The 26286-nt window shown below is 38.8% G+C and overlaps 1 protein-coding gene across 1 annotated transcript; it reads left to right on the top strand.

The window, feature by feature from the left end:
• Positions 1-581: 581 nt before the first annotated feature.
• LOC137992876 (uncharacterized) lies at positions 582-26286 on the top strand. Its single transcript, XM_068838437.1, has 14 exons — positions 582-1499; positions 3593-3635; positions 5974-6092; positions 6675-6747; positions 8351-8394; positions 12850-12932; positions 13143-13183; positions 15473-15642; positions 16034-17226; positions 20517-20649; positions 21983-22675; positions 23523-23771; positions 23924-23987; positions 25631-26286. The coding sequence occupies exons 1-14, from the start codon at positions 802-804 to the stop codon at positions 25754-25756; spliced, it is 3729 nt and encodes a 1242-aa protein (XP_068694538.1). The 5' UTR covers positions 582-801; the 3' UTR covers positions 25757-26286.

The raw sequence follows: 26286 nt of genomic DNA, 5'->3' as shown, positions 1-26286 counted from the left end.
TTCCTATCTGGGTCCGTAGTTGTAACTCGCGACAACAACCTGTTTCGTTTGTTAATTATTTCTCTGTTCCTCTCCCTGGCAGTTCCAATCTTCCTTCTACAAACGGTGATGATCTTTGCGTGCTTCGTATCCATACTGACTTCGGGGTAAACGCCGTACTGAGACTGACTGTTTGCAGGAGCTCCCGTAATTTCCTTTTTGAAATTTTGGCGAAATTCTGTTTCTTTTAACTTATTTTTTTTCGCCAAATCGCGCGCGAAATTTAAGTCCCACGAGATTTTCATCTTTTGCATTTACACGAAGTTAAGTTCCGCGAAAAAATGGCCTCCGGATAAGGTAGTTTGCTGGATACCAAATTGTACAAAATTTCAGTTGTAACATTACAGTGCTTTAGTGAATTTTTCACATTTTTTATACCTTTTGTTTCCCTTGCGTCACATTTCGTCACTTATTGTATTGCGTGCTACAACGTGTGAAAATAAACAAGCTAAAAGGTTCCTGAAAGCTAATTCAATTTGGACTTAATACAGCCAATGAGAGGCGAGCATTTATAAGTGGGCTTGTGGTCAGCCAAGCGAATCCGCGTCGCCTCGTTTCCATGGAGGAGACTTCGCTAATCGTGAACGAAAGGTGGCGTACTGAGCAGCGGAAATGTGCAACGAATTTTTCCCGATTTCGTTAAGGGATATCAGTGAAAGAGAAAGCGAAGTGAACAGGGGCGTGCTAAAGGGATGATCTGGCTGGTTTATGAAGAAGAACCGTGGGCAAACGTTGAGGGATCGGTGATCGCGTAGTACAAACATGGCTGAACAACAGTCAAGTACAACACACACAGCACAAAGGAAGGATAGAGGTTTGTCGGATCAGGACAGCTCGTCGGAGACTTCTTCCGGAGTGGATTTACATGAACGTTTGAGAAAAGAGAGATCTTCCCGCAAAGAGAGAGATGAAGTTTATCAGCGGCTTCAGGACGATTACGATGAATTGCTCAAGAAGTTTGCCCAGGCTGAAAATACTATCGATCATCTTCGGATAGGAGCTAAACTTAACTTGTATAGTGATTTGCCGCCGCCTCAGCAAAGCTCATTCGTTCATGGAACAGCTCACAAACAGCCTGGTACTTTCAGATTCCCTAGAAGAAGCCAGGCTGTGTTAAGCGAAGGCAGCTTAATAACTGGCCAAAGATTAAGTCACAGCGTTGGTACGGGGACTCAAAATGGCAGCCCACGAACTTCAACTTCAAACACCGGCTTTGACCCTTCGACTCCTGACGTTGTAAGGTTAAGGGCTGCCTTGTCATCTAAAGTACAGTATTTTCAAGAAGATGTTGATGCTTTACAAAATCATGTTATGGAGGGACAGTGGGGAGAGCCAGAGCTTCAGGAATTGAGAGATATGTGCGAGCAACTCAAAGCTCAAAACGAGAATTTTAAACGAGAGTTACACCAGATCCAGCGATTGGAGAGCGGCAGAGATCCCAACTCATTTGAAGAGGAAAGGTCAGTAGAATTGTAAAGAAACTATTGGTAATTTCAAGGTTTTTCTTTCAAAGCAAGAGATTACAATCTAAGGCCGGATATTTTGTTTACATAGTTTTGTCAACACAAACATAACCTCACTACAATCGCCTCCGAACTGTAGTCAATTTGAAAGTACAAAGTTTACACTTTTGTATTGATCCACGGCGTCTTTGACTTTTGTAAAATTCAAAGAGATGTGTTTTGCGACTGAAGTGTGAAATCCTTAGATGTATGCGGGTGTTAAAATGCCATTTTCCGCTTGGTTTCAGACTTCGTGATTCAAACTCGACCTCCAATTGTGTAGATTGAAAATAACACGTACAGTACTTTGCGTTGCGGCAAAGTTTTTTTTTTTTACTTTTTTCAGCTTAATGACGAATAATTTTCAGAAAACTCTGAACTTGTTCGCATCTTTTCGTTCAAAAAGGGCTAAAAATAATTTTGCAGTTGATCCCACATCGGTGATAATTTCAAAAGAATAGTTACTTTTGCCCAACGCCTCTGGTATGCTTTGGCAAGAAATGAAGCCTTTATTCTGTCAAGGCAAAGAAAAAAAATAAACCTTTAAAAGTGTAAACTGATCCTTTAGATATTAATTAAATTAGTCTTTAGTTAATTTTATTCAAACGCGAGGGATTTTTTTTAAAATTTGGTTTCCAATGCAAGAACGACAGAAATATAATTTCAATGTCATAAAAATGTGTCTACAACAACGTACTGCACTACACACTTCTTTCAAATAATGGTTGAAATGGTATAATTTACAACCAAGTACACAGTGCAAATTAATAATAAAACATTAGGTGCTCCAGTAATAGGGGAATAATGATTCTAATGTTGTCATAACATGGTTGACTTATGATATTCCTTCAAAGCTGCAAAAAAAAAAAAAAAAGGAAAAAAAAGTAAATTGATCATAAATTGTAAAATAGTTTGACTATATCACTATCCACTGGAAATGTCTCAGTCAAGACAGGTGCCTTTCTCATTCAAAAGAGCTTTTTATGTTGTAATCTCTTGCATAGCAGTGTAGAATCGGGGTATTTTCGCTCCTATGAGTTTTCTTAAGATTTTACTCTGTCTCACGACAGACAATTGTGCTCGTCATTGGGGGCTTTTTCAGCACTGAGTCTGTCTTATTTGTTTAGTGAGGACTCTGGTTTAAGGGTGAAAAGTTTAAAAAAAGGAGCAATAGATGATTTTACAGTTCTGTGCTCAGTTAGCAGACCTTTGAATAAAAGCAAGGCTGGAGTTGACCCTTTTTTGATACAAATTAACCTCACTGCTTTTCTTAAGAAAAGCAGTGAGGTTTGTATCAAGACAAGGTCAATGCCAGTCTTGCTTTTATTCAAAGGCCTGATAACGGAGCACAGAACTGCAAAATGGTCTTTTCCCATTTTGTGCCCAGACAAAGCACTGCCTCGAATCACTGACCGAAGGTGAGGAAATTTCACTATCACCTTAAATGCAGGTTGCTGGCGAAAGTTGCTTCTCGTTCTCTTCTACATGTGTATCCCTTTTTTTCTTTTCGCATACACACTGTATGTTTTCTGTCACAGAGGGCTATCACTATTACAGTATTTTAACGTGGCAGTGAAAAACAGTACTAATTAACCCATTCATCCCTGAAGAGGCTCCATTGACAAGTAAAATCGTCTGGCATTAGACAGGACTAAAAGAGTTAATGCCTACCACCTGGCACCCTTTTAAAGCAGGCAATTCTCAGGGTAAGGTATCAGAAATACGAATTCTGGACTTTGTTGTTTAAATTTGAGCAAAAAGAATCTTCAGTGAATAGTCTGTGTTATAATTTTTGCGGAAACGTTTGATGAAATACTATGACGATTTAGCTACCGGGGGTATTATCCTTTTTTTTCCATATTCTTGAACTCATATTCCACTTTTCACCTGAATATGCAGCCTTGTTTTTTCTCTGATCTAGCCATTAATTCCACTGCCTCTGCACACTGTACATAGTAATTCATAAAAAGGAGAATCTAGGTCTGTAAATTAATAAAATAAAATAATTGCAATGTAATTTTTATCTTTGTTCTTTATCTTATATCTTGTAGTTTCTCTAGTGAGTTTCTTCCAGATGACAGTTTAAATGGACAAGTGAGTATTACACTTTTTTCTTGTTCTGTCACTGAAGGGCTGTATATAAAACCTTTATTGTAATGAGGGACTATGTTTTGTGAAACTTTGGCCATTAAAATATTATTTTTTAATTTTAATTTTAATTTTAATTTATTTATTTTTAGTTCTTTTTGTACGACATTTGCACTAAGATTAATAAAAATACTCATCTACATGTACATGGAGATACCTGTAGCTCAGGGCAAAAAACTTCCGCTCGTCCGCCCGTCTGAGACGAGTACTCTCGTATCTCAGACGAGTGGATTTCCAAAAACACTTGTCCTACGGGACGAGTAGAGTTTTCTGGGAAAAAAAGGTTCTTTTCTACTGAGGTCTGAGTTCCCAAGCATCTCTGGACATTGTAAACTAGCCTGAGTTTCGCGCGTTTTGGTTTCTTTTCATGGCAACTTACCTATTTTCGCCTCTGTTTTCCGAGAATATCTGGCTCTGTTGTTTCAGTAAAGACTGGGATCCACATTCCACATATGGAAATGATGACCTCGTTTTGAGACAAGGCTTCATTAACACTTGAACGAGTCAATAACCGTTGTGGTAAGATAAGTGAAGTTGTGATAAGTTTTGTGATCATCAGATGATCTCCTTGAAAACAGCCTCAGAATATTGCCAGGACTTACATGTTTCATCTTAGATCGCAATTTTAATGCCTCATAAATGTGCTACATTTTGTCAAGTCGTGTATTGTACATAAGGAATGTGAGTGATCCGCGATGTGTGTGTATGAAATGGTGTTGTATTAGAAAAAGCAAAAAACAACAGAAATTGAAATAACTGTTAAAATTAAGACTTGAGATTCGGTACAAAACAGATTGTGCAATTTCTACGTTTTTAATGATATTTTGTTATTCACTTAAATAATTTTTTTGGACGAGTGAATTTAACTTTCGGACAACCAAAATCTGAACGTTGCTCGTTCAATTGACAAGTACTGTAGAATAAAAAAAAAGTTTTTTGCCCTGTAGCTTGTGCTAACTACATTTAAATACAATGGAGAGTCAGTGGGTGGTAGAATGGCAAAAGAAAAAAGAAAACAATATAAGTTATTATTTAAAATGGTTTGGTTACTTTGATGTTTGTATTCATGAATGTACTGTAGACCAAAACAAATGTTGCTAATGTATATTTCCTTTGCCAAGAATCCATTATTGGTGCACTTCAGGTATTGTTTGTTGTTTATATTGATGGTGAAGTGGAATGAATGGATTAAAATTGGCCTAGCTCTGCCACCATGTTGTCCCCTAGACAAGAAACTTTACTATACACAGAAGGTTAGGCACTAAGCCAATTGGCTGGTTGTCAATATGACTTTGTCCATCTGAACTCAGGTTCTTTTCCAAAAAAATTTATAGAACTAATAATTAGGCCCGTCCAATGTATTTACGTGCTTATCGTAAATCAGGTCTCAAAATTGCGACCAATACAGTCGCATTTGTGACTGAATTTTGTCCCTTTGCGATTAAGATATCTGGAGGAGTCGCCAATTTGCGACCAGCTTTCACCATTAAAATAAAAGGGTTAGCAATTAGTATTTTGCTGAAACTTTTCCTAAAATAAATAAAGCGATTTAGAAAAAAAAATTGTTTCTCGTCATGAATTTCTTTCAATTTGGAGATGTGGAGCAAAATTATAATGTGGTTGAACCATGATCCATTCCCTCGATCATTCACCATTTTCAGTGGTTTTTTACACATACATATTGTGGGCTCTTATTTGTTTCGTACAACTTTGTCGCAATTGAATTTGCAACTATAAGTTGCAGCTAAATTTTCATATCTTGTAAGTTGCTGCATCTTTAAAAATTTCGAGCCTGAAACAGGTTAACTAGAGTCCAGGCTCATTGCTGAAAAATGCGTGGAAACTGCTTACGAACTTTCGTCTTGAGAACGAAATGACATGTTTTCTTCAGTGTTCAGGAAAATAAGCATTTTAAAATAGTCAGTCTCTTTGGCTTTTATGTTTGTGAGGATGGTAAGCAGCTGCTTTATCACTAATATCAGGCATTTCTTCTGTTAATATATGCAGGATGTATCATAAATTATTATGTGGAGGATGCAGACTTTAGGGAATTATGCGAATCTGCATCACCGCATCCTGTCAGAATCCATGCTCAATTCTTTTCAGTTGCATGCTGTTGGGGGTATTTGCCTTGCTGTGTGTTAGTAGATTATGTCCAAATTTACAGACTAACTGCTAACTAATTAAAACTAAGAAAATTTTAGCAATAATGTGCAGGTACGTTCAATAATATTGTCAATAATTATTGTTTATGAGTTTAACCACTGTGTTGTTCATGTTGCAGTTATATCGATGTGGGCTCAGACTGGAAGAAATATCAGATCAAATTGGTTATGTCATGTCATCACGCAGGGTACCCAACCAAGAGGCTCGTAGGAACAGTTATACTGAGTTGTTAAACAGGTAAAAAATGGCATTGGCATTAATTGTAATTGTTTTTCAACAACTCCGTGGCTAGTGGAGGTTGGTTGATCTGGGTGGGAGCTTCCCCTATGGGTAGCTAGCTCCTAGATAGAGACTGCTTCCATGGCTGGGAAATCCTGGCAACCCAGCTATGAGCCCCTATGCAGCAAAGGAAGACAGACACCGGTGACACTGATACAAACAGTGCAAAAAGGGAAGTAGGGAAGGGCAAATGACTGCAAATTAAAAAAAACACTCCACAAACATGCGTTTTTGTGCTACACAACTATTAATGCAATGTCACAGTTACACCCTACAGTGCACAAGCACAGCAAATCAGAACACATGCACTGACCTAGCTGACAACACTGCTGATCACAACAGCATTCTACTCTTGACTGAAGGGTAGACAAACAGCAAATCAAATACTCTGCTTTTGATTTTCATTGTTTTTTGGCAGTTGTGCAGCCTAGAGAAATGCATACACAATCAGACCCAGCTGTTCGCAATTACCAACATGATGTTATGCATTACATGTATTTGAAAATAAATGTTAATTCACTATGATCTTCCTCCTTGTAGGCCAAGGGATGGGCATCCTCAAGTTGTTAGGGAAGATCAGCGAGCAGAGCCAGATTTACAGAACTTGATGCAGGTATAACAGCAACTTTGCACAACTTTATCTTAAGTTTGTATTTTCGGATGTTGTTGATATTTTTCATGCTTACATGTATATCCATGCATGTGATGGCAATAAATTTAAACTCTCAGCCAAATTGTATTGAAGCTGGAAAAAAAAAATTCCAGGCTGTCGGGTTGCATGCAATGAACAAGGGCTGTATATTTTACTAAACGTAGGTTGGTTCTTATTCAAAGCATTGTTGTCAGAGTTTGAATCCACTTTGATCTTTATAGTGGCTTTAATATCTATTTTAACTTCTTCTAATCATTTAAGCAGCCATAAGTAATTCAATGGCTATGAAATGCCTGGCAGAGGTAATGGGTAAATTAACACCCCCCTGGTGAAGCTCTTTTGAGGATCTTCAAAGATCTTCATGAAGATCTTTAAGGATCTTCATGAAGATCTTTAAGGATCTTAGTAAGGAATTTAGGAAGGATCCTCAAAATTCCTTGCAAAGATCCTCAAGGGTCCTCAATTTTCTTGCCAAGATCCTTAAGAATTCCTTGAGGGTCTTTCAAGGATCCTAAGGAGATCATTTGATTGATCATGAAAGGATCTTTATCAAGATCCTAAAAGATCCTCAAGAATCCTTTGAGGATCTTTCAAGGATCCTAAAAAGATCTGTTTACTTTTCTTGAAAAGATCTTTATCAAGATCCTTGAAGATCTTTCAAGGATCCTAAAAACATCTGTTGACTTTTCTTGAAAAGATCTTTATCAAGATCCTTGAAGATCCTCAAGGATGTCATGAAGATCTTTGAAAGATCTTTTTGATTAGATTATGTACAAAGATCTTTCGAAAGATCCTTGAAAGATCCTTAAAGATTATATGAGGATTCATCAAGGATCTTCAAAGATCTTGATAAAGATCTTTCCAAGACCAGTTCAAAGATCCTTTTTATTGGATCATTGAAAGATCATCAAATAATTCTTAGGGATCTGCAAAGATCCTTACCAAGATTTTGAAATATATTCTCACCAGGATCTTTGCAAGATCCTCACAGGTTCCTCACTGACTCCTTGAGGATCTTTACAACTCCTAATTGCAATTGAAGATCTTTAAAGAACTTTCAAAGATCTTTCAAGGAGCCTTGAAAGATCCTCATATTCAAAGATCTTTTGCACTGAGGTCCTTGACAATCTCCAAGGATCCCTGGAGATCCTCAAAGATCCTCTAAGGTGTTTCACCAGGGACCACCTTTTAGGCTGTCCAAATGCAAACTGCCGTCATCACATAAATTGAGTTATTGAAGACCCAGTCAAATATATTACGGTAACCCTCAAAAAGTAATTACATGTACTGGTATTTCTCATGAGTCGCATAATTTTATTGGATTACTCCCCATAGTCTCAGCAATATTATTTTAATACCAAAAATTTGTTAAGGAGACTTCTTTTTAGTTGCTTAGCTAATTGGTGGTCCCATCATTCCTCTTCAAATGGTATATATATTTTTAAAATTAAATTGACCTCTTTGATTTTGTAGTACCAGAGTGTGAAACAAAAATTAATGGTTTAGTGTTGTCAAGTTCTTTGTCAACGCACGAGTGAATGTCTTTTCTTTTTCTTACAACTAGAGACTGAAACATATCAAGGAAGCAAGCATGAATGATATTCCAAGGTAAATATAAAATTTGTTCCAAGAGCTGCATTTTGTTTCCAGAAAATTACATCCATTGACAGCAAAAGAAGGCCATGGATTTGAAGAACTTTACTCTTAGTAAGATATTAACTCCACCTCAGGAGCGCAGGACTTGCAACTTACAGCTCGCATGTTTTTCTTCCGAGTTATTGGTTTCTGAGACCATCTACAGTATAATTAGAACAGCATCTCTTCCCACATATTGTCATATTGTCAACTTAGCATTGACATATTGTCAATGTAATTGTACGATGTCTTAGGGCGCGTTCGATTGACCGTTTTCCGGAACAGGAATACATGGAATAGAAGTTAGAAATCCTTCGTTTTTACGGAGATTCACATTAAAATTATCAAACACCTTCTAGAATGCTATTTTAAACATATCTTTATTATCCTCGTTGCTTCAAAAGCGCCAGACATACCGTTTTAAATCATCACTCCACGTATTCTTATTCCGGAATAGGGTCAATCGAACGCACCCTTAGATTACGTTACAGGTGCATAAATTATGTTCTGTATTTAAGGTGGTTGAACACAGTTTTTGATACCTAAGTTTCATTTACCTTTTTCTCTAAAATCCTTGATCCTTTGGTCGCCAAAAATGGTAGCAAGCAAGTTAACAACACGAACTTCGGTTTTTTGATAGATAAGCTGACGTATAATATTATGCTGTTGCCATGGCAACATGAATAAATATAACGAGGCCTTTAAAATCGGTTTTGTTTATTTGCAGAAAACCTGGTCGTTAGATTTTCTTTATAATTTGCATGCAACAAGCTTGTAACGATGCTCACAAGTTAACACTATTTTGACAATAATTTTAGAGAGAGAGCTTTCATTATTCCTTGTTGAAGGTTCACTGGAATATCTAGAATTTCCTCTGTTAAAGTCCAAATTTTTCTCAATACGCTAGGTACTTATTTCTTAAAGTATTTTCGTGCCATATTTCGTTAAATTCTAACTAGTGGTTCTCGAGAAATAGGCGTATTTCTGAGAAAGGTATTCTGCATTAAATCGCAATTTTTTAACTTACTACGCATGCGCCGAATTTAGTTGGGTTCTTTCGATGACAAAGAAAAATCTGCGAAGTGCGGAGTTCTTTGCATCGTTACCTTTTCTAACATACATTTCTCATAAAGTCCAAATTTTTCTCAATACGCTAGTTACTTATTTCTTAAAGTATTTTCGTGCCATATTTCGTTGAATTCTAACTAGTGGTTCTCGAGAAATAGGCGTATTTCTGAGAAAGGTATTCTGCATTAAATCGCAATTTTTTAACTTACTACGCATGCGCCGAATTTAGTTGGGTTCTTTCGATGACAAAGAAAAATCTGCGAAGTGCGGAGTTCTTTGCATCGTTACCTTTTCTAACATACATTTCTCATAAAAGACTTAAAACCATCAAAACACTTTGTTCAATTATGAGGAAAAACAGTACAGATAGCGGGAGCATTGAGCAAATAAAATGAATGCTAAATTGAAGCCATGTTGTGTTAGCAAGTGCGCGCGCGAAAACTGTGATCGGCCACCTAAAGCTGGAAATAGCACTTTAAAACAAACAGTCTGAGAAAACAGTCCCTCAAACAAGGGGTACTGGTTGTTTGCTCCAAGTCACAGGCTTCCTAACCATCACATTACAATGCTTGGGAGGTTGGAGGGTGTAGTGGGCTATTAAAAAAAATCTGTTTCTGTCAAGGGTCAAGGGACATGGCAAGGAATAAGGTAGTAGTAGTACTTCTTGACAGGGATGACTACAGTAATTTTCGTAGTCCGTAGAAAAAACAAGTTTAGCCTTGAAAACTAATCAACTTTGAGAACCAACAAGAAATGAAGGACCTAGATGTGTAATATATATTTTAAATGACATTTCTCTGTGATTGGCCAGTTGTAAAATAAAAGTTTCTTGTTGTTTCTGTTAAACGTCTAGAGGTATAATAACTACCTTAGCAACCTCATTTTCTCGTACCATTCTACAAGTTACGGCGCTTTGTTTTCGATGTCAATTTATGGCCAGAATAAAGATGGAAAAAACCCGAGCCATAACTTACAGTATTGCCCTCGAGTTCGGTCAATAAGTATAGGAAATCGTATTAATGCGAGTGTATTTCGTGATTTATGAGAACGAGTGATGTTTTGAAAGTTACGGTGAGTGCAATTTGAGAACTTTTAAAACATCTCGAGTGACTATAAATCAAGAAATGCACGATCAAGTTCATTCGATTTTTTATATTTTATTATCTACTCAAGAAAATTACTCCATCACTTTGTTTCCATAGCAACTTCCGTACTGCATTCTGTAACCTATTTATGCATTCGTCATTGACCAATCAGAAACGCGATATTTTGTTGAGTATATAATAAGATGTATGTACATGTACTAGCATTTGTATCAAAAGGGGAAAACTTGGACTCTTGACGGTGCTATGGTAAAGATCTGGCCCTAGTTGTTCGAAGGTTGGATAGCGCTATCCACTGAATAACTCAATCGGTTTTGCTAGTGTTTATCCGCTGGATAGTGATCTATCCCGTGGATAGCGTTATCCACCTTTTGAACAACCGAAGCCAGTTTTGCTATCCCCAAACTGAAATGTATTGTAATGTTTTGTTCTGCAGTTACGATATTTCACAAAGAGAGCGGAAAAAATTGCTCTTCTTTTTGTTAACCAGAGCTTGAAGTCTTTGACTTGCTGACTTTACTTTCTGTTCATGGAAATAGATAAAAAATGATAATCAACCGCAGAGTGTGTAACATATAGTAGTTGGTATGATATCTGCAACGAGCTGCTGCTACAATGTGGGTTCTTTTTGTCTTTGACGAAAATTTTTTTTTTGCATCAATTTCGTTATTTTCGAACAGCTTAATTCCTTTAGCCCTTTTGAGAGAAATGTAAGTTCATTTTTTTGACAACGTACCAAAATTTCACGTACAAACTATAAAACCAGAGGTTGGGTCCGTGAAAATAAAACCAAGCTCATGCAAAGGTAAATAACCATGTTGTTTTCCGGGCAGGTGTCCCTTAGCGACAGGTAGACAAGTCAATATAACATATGTTAATTTACCGATTCGGTGTTTTGATCGTTGCTGCTCATTAAGGATGTTATTTTAAAGATATCCGTGCCTCGATTATGATCATTTCGTGAATCACGCATGGCGGCAGAAACCTTTTCGGAATGCGGGAACAGCGAGGATCAAGAGATCGCAAGGATTTTACGCTGGGCGTCGACAATGTAATATTTTCTTTTTATGTTTTCTGATTGCATTGTATTGTAAAGAAAAAAAGTTAGTCATGGGAAGTGCAATATTTGTATTGAATCCTGTCGTCTTTTTACGCCGTACCTCCTTCCATGCAATAAGAGGGTTTTTTATAGTGATCGAAAAGCCAAGCTTTAGTCCACTCGCTTTGTTTTGTTTTTTACCGTGTTGCGCTTTCATCTTTTAGTTTCAAAGTGTCCCCATCCTTGTTTGTAGTACATGTAACTTACCAAAATAGGCTGTAGATGTTGTTTCCGTATAAACGTTCGTTTTCACAATGTATGTTTTCCAAACCTATTTTTTTGTTAGATTATTTCGTGGTTTGTTGGGGGTTAAGATTGTCAGTTTGAATGTAGATGTACTAGTGCGCTTTCTCTAAATAATTATCGATTTTGTTAATGGGTATTTTACTTTATATTATGCGATGGCGCACAGGTCTGGTACAAAGTTGCTGTCATTTGTGCTATTTGCGTATATTGCAATGAAAATCATAGCGAATAGTTTGTTCGTAGAAACGAATTGTATAAATGCTCTACCATCTCCTGCAAAAAATTACCGCTGCGAAATGCGAGAAAGTGCTTTTAAATCAAAAGTCGTCATGATTCTATTAGTTTATCAGGTAAAACACAACAGGGTTTCACATTATACACTTCCAGCGTTAAAAGCTCACATTAAACTCAATGATCTCAATAGTTATCAGGTATTAGTAAGAGCTGGTATTCCACATGGCTTCGGCAGCAACTGTACGCTTTAATACGAAACTCTCAAAAAGAAGAGTGTAGAGGTTATTTGCATTTTTAGGAGTTTTATATATATATATATATATATTAAATTAAACTGGTTACCTGAAGCTGCAGGAAGACTGAATAATGCTCCAGAGTAGCCGTCATTATTCACCAAGTGATGTCTTAACTCAACGAGGTACTATTAGCTTTTCCAAAGAGTCCTCACATATACCATTGTCTCGCTCTGTAAACCCTGGCCTGATTCGTGTAGTTTGTATTTCCAGCGCTCGTTTTTCAAATCTCTCGTTGGATTGTAGATAAACCAGCATTTTCCTGCAGCCTTCTTTTTGCCGTCCCTTGTTTTCGAAGTGCAGATTTTTGCAGAGTCTGTCTTATCACTTTTAACATACACAAAGGGGTTTTAAATTACCGTCCTTTTTCTTGTTTGGCCTGTAGAGAGGGATACAGCTCTGAAGAAGCCGAAGATTTCGTCTTGAATTCCGATGAAGGAGATCTATATGCAAGGAGATTTTCGTTAGGTATAGTGAAACGATCCAACCTTTGTAATATGTAAACTGCTCTTTTCCGTAGGGGTCATTACACCGTTGATACTGATTAGAAAATTGTTGAAAGTGACGATCGTTGTCTGGGTGACATTCTATTGTTAACCTTAAAGTAATGGCAATCTCTTTTTTGTTCTTTTAAAATTGAAACTTTGCCATCTAATACTGCGCTTTACTTGTTTACAGGCCCTCTTCCAGACAGCGAAGGCGATCTCGACAACAAAGAGGTAAAATAACACCGTCTAAAAATAGACAGTCGTGTTTCCCTTGGAATGAAGGCAAATTGAAACGGTTCACTGTGGCATTAATCTCATTCAATTAAGGAATCCAAATAGCCTTCTTTGCATATTTAGATTTGAAATAATCCAAATTTAAGACAATGGTACAACACTTTCTATTGAACATATTGTTTTCACACCGTTTTTAATTTATTGTTTAATTGATTTTGAGAGTTTCGTGAATGACCAATGAAACGCCTATTAATGTGCATTTATTTCTGCTCGATGTTGCTATTCTGTGTATTGTGTTGTTAGAAACGATGATCTATATTGGTTACTGAGGAAATTTGAGCGGAATTTGTGAAACATCTTAAGTTTTGGCAACGATACATCAAACAATTAACAAACCATCACTCTGTCATCACTAATGAGTCGATAGCGGTTTCACATAAACTTTTTGCCGAATTATGTAAACCACATTTATTCAAATTGTTATTTCTACAATTTAATCAGCGACGATCTGCGAGCTAGGCCAATACGTCTTTTGTGTATTTTAATGTGTTGCTTGCTCATTTTGACATTTTCGTGTTAAAAATTACCAACGCGGTCCAACATTGAAGCCGAGCCGAGAGCAATATGTGAAGGAAGAACGCGCGATGACCAAACGTTTCGTCGACAGTCTTGGATTCGAGAAGGTTGCTCCTTGAGAGCCGTCTATTGGAACATTCCGCAAGATATCGTTCTAACTGAAGAGGCGTTATTCAGTATGAATTGTTTTGGAAATGACGGGTCCATAGACGAGTTTTATTTGGTGTTTCTGGACGGCAGATGGCGACGTTCGGTAAGGAGTCGTGACCTATGCCATATTGTGAGGATTCGGCGTCCTTTAGCTTTCCAGCTCTTGTTTATTTTTTGCCTCATATGAGGTCCTAAACAGGAGATGGAGCTCCGTTCAGCATGTGAGCATTATTTCGTGTTTAATTATCGTGTTACCTATCTGCGTAATTAACAAATGTGCGGTAGTAACTTTTATTCGTTGGTAATGTGTTGTTGCTATTAGCACAGGAAACCCAAAGCGTTCACGTTAGACAATATTCGGTGAAAGCTACACATTTCTGTTGAACCGAACAGCGGTAGAAGTATTGATATTTATATCGAAAACCGAAGACGACTTAAGAAGACGAATAATGATCGAATCGCTTTACTTGGCGAATTAATAACAAAATTTCCGACGGCGCTTATCATATTTGTGAATACTTATATTGTGGTACCTGTGATTATTTTTGTCCTTTTTGAATTGATGTGTTGCTCATCTGTTTATTCAGTCTCTTATCACCGCATGCAGTTAGCATTATAAGGCACGTTTTGTGAACATGTTCCAAATTTCCAATATCAAAATTCCTCGAAAATGGAAGATGCCTTCGCGCAACAGTCGTTTCAGGAAATCACACGACCTCGAAATCAAATGTAATAGGCTTTTAAAGTTCTTAAAATTATTAAAGGCAAGTCCAGTTCGAGAACGTCCAAAACATCACGAATATTGTATTGCCCTACGAGTAAAATTGCCTGTCGTCAGCTATAGTAAAAATCGTTGTCTAAATTTTATGAGGGAATGGGTTAACTCAGTCCTTATAGTAAAAGAAGATCGCGGTATATTTTTTTTTATTATTTACTCTGTATAATGTGAATAAAAGAAATAGCTGGCCGCAACAAAACTTTCTCGAGGAAATAAACTGCATGTATTCAGTTATAAAGAACTTTCATTCATCTACGGGAATCATACATCCAGATCGGAATTCTCTTGTTTGTATAATATTTTTGGCCCTTTTTTATGTTATATTTATCCTTCTTTTTGGCCCTATCTACCAACTCTCAGATTACTGATTAAGATATTGCCGGTATTTTTCATTTTCGGGTTGATTTTGCAGCATATATTTTTGTGCGCTTGGTTGTGGGAGCAACATATTGGGAGACAACAGAGTAGAAAGCGATTATGTTGCATTTGTATTGTTCACTCAGAGTGGAGTCATTTTATTTAGTGCATCATATGTATTTGGAAATTTAACTTAAGAAGGAAATAGATACAGCATGGACTTCAGTTTTAGGACATTAGGTTTAAAGATTATATTTAGATTTGGACTCAGTCTTCAAATAGTCAACGAAAGCGGTCGGATTAAATTATCTGCCAGCTGAATTTTCGTCATCAGGTTCTATCAATTACCGGAATACCCGTGATACTATTTCTTCGGAAGTGAAAGTTATTGAGTTATTCAATCATTGGCACTGTTTTGGTTGTAGGGGCTTGGAGAGCATGCCGAACCCTTGGACCTTCAAGAGTCTGGGTACTTCGCGTCTGAATCAATGAGTGTTATTCAAGATCCCCTATCTGAGCCCCTGGCCAGTCAGTACTTTGCCAACAGTCAAGGGGCACACGATGGGTCGAGAAGGGGTTCCCTTTCTGTCACAAGGTACTAGTGAATTGCTTTGTACCTCCCAAGCAATTGGATTCAGTTAAAAAAAAAGTTGTAGGATATTGTAATTTGCAAACTTTCTAATATACTTCAAGATAGCGGAATGAGCACAGAGGTGTTGTATTTGTAAGCGCGATGTTATGTAAATCCATAGAAATTAGCTGAGCATACAAGGCAAGTAAATATTTTCTCTTCTTTCTTTACTTTGCTCTCGCTCAGATCTCAAGTCTTTTGAATTGTCCATGATAGGCAGAGTTTACCTCGACTAAATTTAAATCCGTTAGAATCCGGGCGAATGAAAGATGCGCATGGCAAAAGAAACGACAGGTAGGCTGTAGAGTCAAAGCATTACGTTTTAAGTTGACAGAGATGTATTTTGTGTTCACAGCACTCGTCGCTTGTCGGTTACCTCAACCGTAGGTCAGCGGTCACGAAGCAACAGTCACCGAAGTGGTACTACCACATTGGACCTAGACTCACCCCCTCCACCTGAAGACGATGGCGACAACGATTTGTTGTCTTCCAGTTTACCGTCGCCTCAGACCTCCCCTGGAAATGTAAAATCTCCAAGGGCATCCTCCAGCCCGTTGCGTCGTGATGTGACGGGATCGCCGTCAGCTCCACGATATCAGGATAGTCGTTCCAGTGAAGTCAAAAGCAAACCTTCTCGTACGAACGCTAAAGCAACCCGTCCACTGCGGTCCGTATCTGATCACGATAGCTTGCGTGACGCTGAAATTGCAGGCGTACCCGATGAAACATTCCTACCTCGTGATCGTGCTCCAAGCAACCGTAGTTTACCGCGTGATTCGCATGTGTCTAAAAACGCGCGAAACAGAAGCAATAGTTACGATCCCTCCCGAGACTTGAATGGACTGTACGATGGGGACAGTGTGCCTAAGCATTCTCGGGTTTCTCATGGCCGTCCTCTGAGAGCGAGTGTTTCAGGTGACAGTCGTGTTTCAACACCCCTGTTTCTTCCAGATGGATCTGCAAGACCGAGAGACAGTCATCGAGGAGGCAAACGCCGGAACCCAACTATGGAATCCGAAAGAGGCTTCGATAGCGGATTCTTTGGCTCGGAGGGAAGTCGAATTTCCCGAGGAAACGAGTCGCCCGATATTCCGTTAACATTTAACCGCGAGAATAAACTGCGGAACGCTACACTGCTGGAGCAATCCGCTACAGAAACTGAAGATGATAGACTTCGTTCGACAATGCCCAAAATCATGCCAAAGTTAGTGCCGAGGAGTAGAGATCTTAGACGCCGGAGATCTTCTTTGCAGTCATTGTCTGAAAGCGAAGAAGATCGTGCTCTTGAAATAACGCATACGAAACCTCAGATACGCACCCCGTCATCCCAGCGGGATCGGAAAAGTCATCGGCACACTCAAACCCAGCCTACACCCAGATCGGAGAACGAGGATACCCGAAGACTTGACGACACTTCAAGACGGAACGCATCAACTCCGAGCTTGAATGACGACGGTGTTGGAGACAGATCAGGACAAAGTAGAGTTGCAGATCGTGGGTCAAGAACTCCACGTCACGAGGGACCAGCTAATGCACTAAAAAACACTGGTAAGAAATCTTGCGCGAGTTGATTAAAAATGCGATTTATTGTTTTTTGCTTTTACATCAGATAACATGCCCAGTTTATTTCAGTACCCTCCCAAGATCGACTTGTAATTAGGGCATCCACCTCTCTTGACCAAATATTGCCAGTTGATTTTGTTGGAAAGGAATGTCCCCAGTGATCTGGTTGATTTTGTTGTTGGACACTTGTGCAGCACTTTATAGAGTTGTCATGTCTTTCTAGCGTCGTAATTAGGTTACGCTAGCAAAACAAGTCCCTTAGATTTGGTTTTGGAGCAAGGATTAAATTACTGCATAGTATATACACTTCATAAATAGTTGCCTGATGTTCTTTTGTTTTAGTTGTAATGTCTTTCTAACCGCGGTAGAAAACCAAAAATGAGATTGGTAGGTCTAATTAAACGTAAGTCTCAAGCCCAGAACTCTACTGATTGGGAAGACCGTAAATCCAATCAAGTCTCATAAAGTTGAAGAAGATTAAATTCAACTTTGGTTTTGTTTTTCAAGAGAAGGGGAAACGAAACCAGAGTTCCGAAGAGAACCCTCGTGTACTCTGGAAAGTCTACAAGCTTTTTACTTTTCAAGTTAGATTCGCACTATATATCCAAAATCAACGTTACGAAAAACATTGTACCTAATACTAGTTTACATCTCAAACGTTTTTATTCGACAGAGAACCATTGAAAGTTTTGAACCCTTTGTGCGCTTGGTGATAAAGCGTGTTTTTTTTATAAATTTAAAAAGCATTTGTTTCGTCTTGGCTTGACACGTGTATGGTAAAAGATACTATGTACGAGACGCTAAGAACGAATTACACACAAGCAAGTGCATTTTAATTTTACAGAGAATGAGTTGTTTTGGTCACTGATTTAATCAAACAATTGTTTGGTTTATAGTAAGGGTGAAAAAATGCTAATTTCGGGCATTAAAGGTGAGCAATTTGTTCATTTTCGGGCTTATAATACTTTCAATATCGAAAGACAAAAAGGAAAAGTTAATTAAAAAATAATTGAAAACATTCTTGGAATGAGTGTACGAAAAGCGCCAAGATATCGGTGCGCCGAATTTACTTATTTTACATTAACGGAAAATATGCCCTGATGAATAAGTTATAGCGTGCGTTGTTGCGGTCAGTTTTCGTTATTATGTGTTGTTTTCGCCGTTGGATCTGTTTACTTGTAACAGCGTATTAATTGAAGAAATAATTCTCAAGGTGACAGGTGTTGTACCCACTAATTCTATCCAGCAATTGGTCATTGAGAGACTTGTGTGATTTCATCACTTTTGTGAACCGTGTGGAGACAGCGGAGCTTTGCATTTTGGTCAACCAGAGTTTTGATTCTCAAATGTGGCGCCTAGAATTTTAGATGCTTTGTAGTAGCTTCATCAAATATTACGGTATTGTGCTTGTTTTCGTGCAGTACTGATTTTTTTTAGTCCAATAACCTTCTGACCGTTTTTCAATCCATTTAGGAACTTCCCCATATTTAGAGACTGGTCGAGGAAGACACTGGTTTTTGTTTTTAGGTAGATAATTTACTGTATTTATTCCCTATTTAACCAATCAAAAACGATTCAATGCAACTGTAAGAATTCTCACAAGTGGATTTTAATTCGCGGCATTTGTTAGCGGGAATCCTTTCCTTCCATATTACCGGTACGTTTTCAAGTGGATATGTTTTTTATCCGTGAGGGTATGTTTCCTTTGAGGTTAATGCTTTTATGCAGGAGTCTTTTATAATATTCCGGTCTTGAGAGTTTACATTTGGATATTAATTAAACATAGCATATCTTTCAGGTTATGATATAAGTCGGCATTCAAGCAACCTAGGGTCATGTGCCGTTAAATTTTCTCTCTTTCGATTTCTATCGACCTAGTATCTCGTGCAGTTAGTTAAACTATAATCTTAGTTTTCGAAATAAGCTCTATTTAGTCACCGTGTTTCAAGCTTTCAAGTCGAAATGTAAGTCACACAAGTCGAAAATTGTTCGGAAAGACAGGAGCATTCCTTTACAGGTTGGTTTTATTTTAAGGAATCTACAATTTATCAATTGATGTCCCATTGATGAGCTGTAGACTATGGTATGAAGTACATGTATACCGCGCATCTGAGATCTTCAAGTGGTCGCCATTGAAATTACTTTATACGTTTTCGATTTAAATGTCCAATTTTCTTTTGATAACCTTGAATGAAACGAAGAACTTTACTCGTTTTGACCGATGTATTTTCGAAGAACTAACGTATCTAGCAGGGCTCGAAATTAACTTTTTTGCTCAGGAGCCAGCTGGCGACTTACGGAAGAAAAATTGTCGCCGGATCATATACTTTAGGCGCCAACAGACTTATGATAACATACATAAGAACATGATTTTAAATGTTACTTTGCATGCAAGGAAAGTCATAATTAAATAGCAAGAAAGAAACAGCACGAGAAAGACCTCTGAAGTCACCGTTGTTTTCAACTTTTACGACTTTAGTTTGGTGATGGTTTTCTTTTCGGTTATTTGAAATAGAGCGGAACGCAGAAGGTTCTAAGTCCGTGTTTTCCATAGCAAGGCAAACTTTATCCTTGCTTTTCAGCTCTTCAAAACGTAGTTATTGATTCTCCTACAGCTTGCGGGGCAAACAACTGACTTACTTCAATTGCTTGGCCTAGGCCCCCACACGACCACAATGCTCGTACCAGTATCCAAACGCGATAAAATAAAAAAGAATTTCAGTAACTTCAAGAATCAGAGGAACTTGCTTTCTTAAAGTATATTTTTCTACCGATATTTATCTTCATTTATTAATCGCCTTGTGAAGTCAATTTTGCACGTGTCCGCTTTCTAACTGAGATGACAAGTTCTCCAACCTACTGACGGTGGATTTATAAATTTTCAATTAAGCTTCTGGCTGAATCTTCCTCTTCCGCCCACAAAAAGTCACGTAATCCCCTAACTGATTCATTGCTTTCTCTGGAGGAAGCACATGGCCGCGATCCCGTTTAGTAGTAAACGCGGTGGTCGAAGCATCGAAGAATCGAGAAGAACATGTACTATTAATTAACGGTGTGTGAAACCGATTTTTTTCTAATATTTAGACATTACTTTAGTGGCGAAAGAAAGGTGTGTTCTAGCTACCAGTTCCGAATGATTTAATCATATGTTAAAGATTCAAAAACAAGAATTGTCTTGTGGTTATTCTTGGTTATGGGATAAAGCATGATTCGCCAGCTGGCGACCAGTTCTGAAAATTTGTATTTCACCGCCATTTTACTGTTTTTGCCAACAGACCAGCGACCTATGGATAAACAGAGCGTGCGCAGTTATCCTGGTGACCGTGATTCTCTGCGGTCTGACAGGCGATCCAGAAGAGGCGAAGATAGCAGTAGTGGGTACAGTGACAATGAAAGAAGATATCGTAGGTCAGTTGAGTGGCTTGGTTATTAAAGCGTGTGAAGGTTATGTTTGGTTTCTTATTGTTTTTATGAAAACTTAAAAGTGAAAGCCAGTTTAAATTATTATCTTTTTAAGCCTTCGAATGCCGTTTAGAATCAGGCGTGCAATATTTGTTCTCAGGCTTGTTTAAATTGTTTGAGTTTGATATGTTTAATTTTGTTATTATTATTATTTTTTAGCGAACCTAGTAAGTTCACTTTCTTAAGCATGGTTCAAAATTTATCTCTATTGCTTCGTTGCTGATTAAAAGCAAAGCAAGATTTTTAACGTCCTGCCACCGGCTTAGACCACCAGTTTAAGATACACTTGGCTGGCTATTTCATTATCTTATTATCTTGTAGCCGTAAGCGGAATTACGATAAGAAATGAGATGAATGAAATAATGGATACGTAGAAAAGTAGAAAACTATATACTTGTTTAGATTAAAAGCTGTAAAACTGTACAAATTTTATAAATATGTTTTTTAAATACGTATCTAGGCACATCACGCTCTAGTGTAGAAAACTGAGACATTGGGTGCGTTGGTCTTACACTTAGACTGTGCAAAAGTTCTTGTAGCCCTCAGGGAATAAGCTGGTGTATGCCCTTCGGTTACCATAGCATGTAATGTGTGCTCTGCGTTTGCGCAAATCTCGTCAAAAAAGCCCGTTGGCGATATCTTCGCAGCGATCGTGCAATGTTGAGAGACCCGATGCTTCTAACACATGGTTATAGGAAAGAGATGGATAAAATGATGCACATTGCGCGGCGTGTTTTTGCAACTTCTGTGTCGTCCGCAAGGTCCTTAGGTAGCGCGCGATGCAAGGGACGTGAAAAAGAATAGGGACGTATAGGTGTGCGACGGTGACATCGTCGAAACGCCATCTCAAAATATAACTCTACACTATCGTAAGTCATTCGCGATTTTCCATCCTCGTTTACGTCGTACAAAATTAGCGAATATAAATTGGTACAAACGGTTGCGGATTGCCGGAAGAAAAGAGTATTGAAGGTTGACATATGCATGCTCACGTTGTCGTGTGCACTTCAAATTTGATTATTTCACGTCGTTGTCATGAAAAGTATCGCAAGAATATGTTCTAGAATACGTTCCGCGTGTGCATCACCGTTATTTATTTATTTTTTAACCAATAACGTTATTGTTTTGTGGCGTTCTCGCCGTCGCCGTCATCGTTTCTTAAGCTCCCTAATAAGTTCACTTGGCGCTAGTAAGATCTCTTGACCTGTTTCGGGAAGTGCAGTCGCGACGAAGTCTTCTTTACTAGATCTTAAATGTCTACATGTTTAAATTTTTACAGAGATCCTGCCGACAAGCTGAGAGATGAATTGCAAAACTTGAGAGCCCAGCTACAACAAGACGCAAACTCTCGTGGGATGCAGACTCAAATGTACGAAGACCTCCGTCGACGACACGACGATCTCGAACGAGAAATGGCTCGACGAGGAACTGAGCAGCAGATGGCTAACATGTACGACAATCTGCAGAAAAAATATGATGCTCTGGCCAATGAAATGTCGCGGAGTAGAGAAAATGAGAAGAGCACCTCTTGGATCGATGATCTTCGGCATCGCATAGAGGGACTCTCGAGGGACATCGGGGAGTTGAAACAAAGGGAAAACGACAGACCCCCCGTGCCCTCCCCTGTCCCTGCTCCTGTTCCTGTTCCGGCCCCTCCGCCTCCCTCACCCGCACCTCAGGTTTCAGTTCCGCCACCTTCAGCCACTCAAACGCCCGACGTTTTTCTGATGCACTTTTTGTGCCCGTTTTGTGGAGATGCTGGGTCGCATAGCCACGGAAGTTATTTCTATCCTGGCTACTCGGGAACTGTTCAAGGATCCCCTGAAGCTACCACAGGGACCTCTTCTCCTCGCCGTCGTCTTCGTAATACCCAAACACAGACATCTTACATTCCCCAAGTTACAACAACTTTCGTTCGTCATCCATCTACACCAGTGGCGGCCTCTACGCCGTACGCTCCCTACTACCACAAGTAAGTTACATTGCCGTACTGCAAGACTGGCCCAAGGAATAGCATTTGACATAGTAATGAGAGTGATCATCCTGCCATTTAGCTGGGCAATTTAAGCAATAGTCTCTTATAGGCACCTGAATTTTTCTGAGAGAAGTGATCCTCGCAATTAGCTGGACAATTTAAGAAACTGTAACCCTCACTTCCTGAAGTTTTGAGGTTTCTGTAAGAGACGATTGCGTGAATTGGCCAGCTAAGTGCGCGCGAGGATCACTTCTCCTTCGTATTTAACCAACACTTTGCGGTGAAATCAGTACTATTTAACCGAGTGATTGAGAGCTTACCTACAGGACAATAGTGAGATCGCATTTGAGGCTACAGACAGAAGACCCCCGGCCAATATTTACGTTTTTGCAAAAATCGAACTTATATGTTGGCTTAGTTTGCCTGTTGTGTTAATATAATGTACAGCTATCAAGCAATTAAAAAAAAAAGCTTTAATTACAAGCAGAAGCCTGCCGTTTGCCATTTCACTTGTGGCGATGCTAAATCTCTCCATCAACTTTGAATACCAATCTCTCGGGCTTGCTTTTCGTTTCGATAGAAATGATAGATTTCGATAGTAGACCACAGAGGCGGAAAGTTAGCAGCAGTCTGGTTGTACTGATGTGATGTCGTCGTTTTCCAGAAATAAAGGCAATTCTTTTCTGTGGTAGTTTATTTTTTGGTACTGCTCTACTCAGTCCCCTTTATCAATTATGGGAGCTATCTCTCTCGACTTACGTGCCTTTTTTGATTTTCGTTTTTCTTTTACATCTCACTTCGCTCCAAATTTGCGTCCTTTAACCTTATCTTTTTTTGCTTTTAGTGTTGTTTCACCGCCCGTTCATCACCATACTCACACATACCCCGGAGTAGCAACCGCATCCCCGGTGCTTCCCACAGCAACTATGGTAACTCCAGGAGTCCCTGTAGTAAACTCCGGAGGGTTAATCGACACATCTACCGTACATCATATCCATCATATACCCGGAAGGAAATCAAAGTCCCGGCGGGATCGGGACATTTCAGATAGCGAGGAATCTGACAGTGACGAGGGGTATCCTGCCCCTAGGAGGTACAATACCAGCATACATGTTTTTTGTATCCTCGTTTGATGCGATTTTTTTATGTTAATTGCGTTGATTGATTTTCATATTTCCCTCTTTTCCTGTCTCTGTTGGCACTCGGAACGTTGGGCCCTAATGAGAATCTCATTATTTGTAACAGGCATACAAGAGTTCGAAGTAATACAGGCAACCGTAGCAACTGGGGAGGATCTCAGGGGGATGAGGTAAGAGTTCAGTTTAATTATATATAATTTGCTTTCAATTCAGTGTTAAAGGTATTCTGTTTGTCCTCCTGCAATGCAGCGAGTTCTATGCCAATGACCACATGTAGTTGCAAGGCTGTTTTGATATTTTGGGGTTATTATAGAATTCCACACTTTTCCTTTAGACATTCCGTACAAACGTTTCATATGCGAAGTTACTGTTGTACCGAGCGACTATAGTAAATGAAGTTAAAGTATGGAAAAAAAATTCCTATGTGTTTTACCCCTATTTAACTCTAACCTTTCATTGAGTGGTTTTCACTTGTCGCATAGCCAAAGTTATTCTATGTAATGAACCAATTGAAATATGCGGAAATATTAAATGAGCCAGTCATGCTGCATAGGAAATATATGAGCACGAGGCGCTATGCGCACGAAAATACTGTCACGTTTGGTTAGTAATCGCCTCTGATTGGCCGAAAACGTGGTGCGAATGATTTAACCCAATAGACTATCTTACAGTCGTAGCTAGTTTACGTGGGCTAAGAATGGAAGCGAGGCTGCCGGTGACCCTGCTTTGATAGATACCTTTGTGCGTTTCTAATGTTAAGGTAGACTAATACTTAAAATTACAGCACAATTTACATGATAAAAGCAGCGAGGTCTGTATCAATACAAGGTCACCGGCCTCCTCGCAGGCATTGATAGGCAAGGTCACTGAGCAAACAACTGTAAAATGGCCTATTGCTAAGGGAAATAATTTTAAAGTAAATCAAAGTCAAATAGTTTTAGCTGCAGATTGTGACGACTCTTGCTAAGAATGGTAATCGCAAAGGGAGCCTGAAAACGCCAAGCTTGAACAGGAATCGGACCCACGTTCTTGTATTCTTTCGCTGCACTGATCTACCATCTGAAATATCAAGCCATCTGGTACTTGTTCAGTTGCCAGTTCTCCCATCATGACGAGAATCAAGCGCCTTGAATCTTTGCACATTCGATGTAGCTTTGCTCGTCCTTTTGACTTTTGTTTTAGGAGTTGTGCCTTCCGGCTTTTGAGGTTGGTTTTTCACTACAAAAAACAGCTTTTCTAGCTGCCAATAGGCGCCGTATCTACAGTTACAACCTTCCCCAATTTCCCCTTCCCCTTTTAATGTTAACTATTTAAGATTTCAGCAACGTTTTGTCTTACTAGCAACACTGATAACGGGGGAAGGGGGGCTGCAATGTAGGAGAGAATAGGTAAATCAATAACGCCCCAAGAAGGTGAATTGTCTGCACTAATTTTTAACTTGTTGTAGCGACGCAAGCACAAGCATAAGTAGCTTATGTTAGTGAAAACGAACCTCTACATAAGCATCAAAATCAACTACGGCATCCGCCATTTTTTAGTCAAATGCTCAGACGCGGGGAATCTGGAACGAGTGATTTAATTGACCAGATTTAGCAAATTTCCTTGTGCGTATGCTGTGTTTCGTTTTCACACGACGCAAGCGAACTCAAGCACAAGGAAAAGGATCTTTGCACTTGTGCTTATGCTTGCGTCAACCCCGTTTTCACGCTGAAATAATCGCTCTCAAGCTTGCGCTTTTGCTTGCGTCGCTAGTAAAAACCAGGCTTTACGTTCACTGAAATCACCATAATTTTAATTTTTTTTTCTATTTTAGCTCGAAAGCTATCGACTCCACCAGTCACTTGACGTAGCCAACAGAGCCGCCAGGAAAATGCAACAACTCTCGAAACGAATGCTGAGCAACATAACCACTGACCTGATACGATCTGGCAACAGATAACCTCCACTGAGGATACAGATTGTTTGCATTATGATACAAAAGCTACCTTAACTAAGTTCGGCGTGTAATTCTTCTATGTGCATATTTCACCTTTCAATGTTGGAATCGTGATGTCGACGAGAAATTTTTAATGCTACAATTGAAATATTTAAGTCGTTGACCTGTTCCCTGCACTAGTTTATTCAAGATGGCAGGTGAAGAAAACTCACATTTTCCTCAGCAAAAGAAAGTGTGTGTTGCAAGGAAAGAGATGTATTGGCTATTTAAAACGTATTTTAATCACAAGGTAGCACTGTGTCATTTCACAAACCCGAGGTTTTACAACTTTCAGATGTTTAAGTGAAGATTGGCTTGTATAGTTTTTATCTCACCGCAAGACTGGTCATAAAATATTGTACAAAGCTCATTTCTATGCAAGGACAAATTTATATATGTAAAATTCTTTTTATCCAAAGTTACCTTTCACTCTATTTAATTTATTCTTTCAAATTATCCGTAGTGACGAAGCCATAAATTTTGTAATCAAGAAA

The sequence above is a fragment of the Montipora foliosa genome, chromosome 2 (genome assembly GCF_036669935.1).
Source record: "Montipora foliosa isolate CH-2021 chromosome 2, ASM3666993v2, whole genome shotgun sequence".
Classification (NCBI taxonomy): domain Eukaryota; kingdom Metazoa; phylum Cnidaria; class Anthozoa; order Scleractinia; family Acroporidae; genus Montipora; species Montipora foliosa.
Note: the sequence above shows the minus strand (reverse complement) of the source record. Positions and strands in the feature narration are given on the sequence as shown.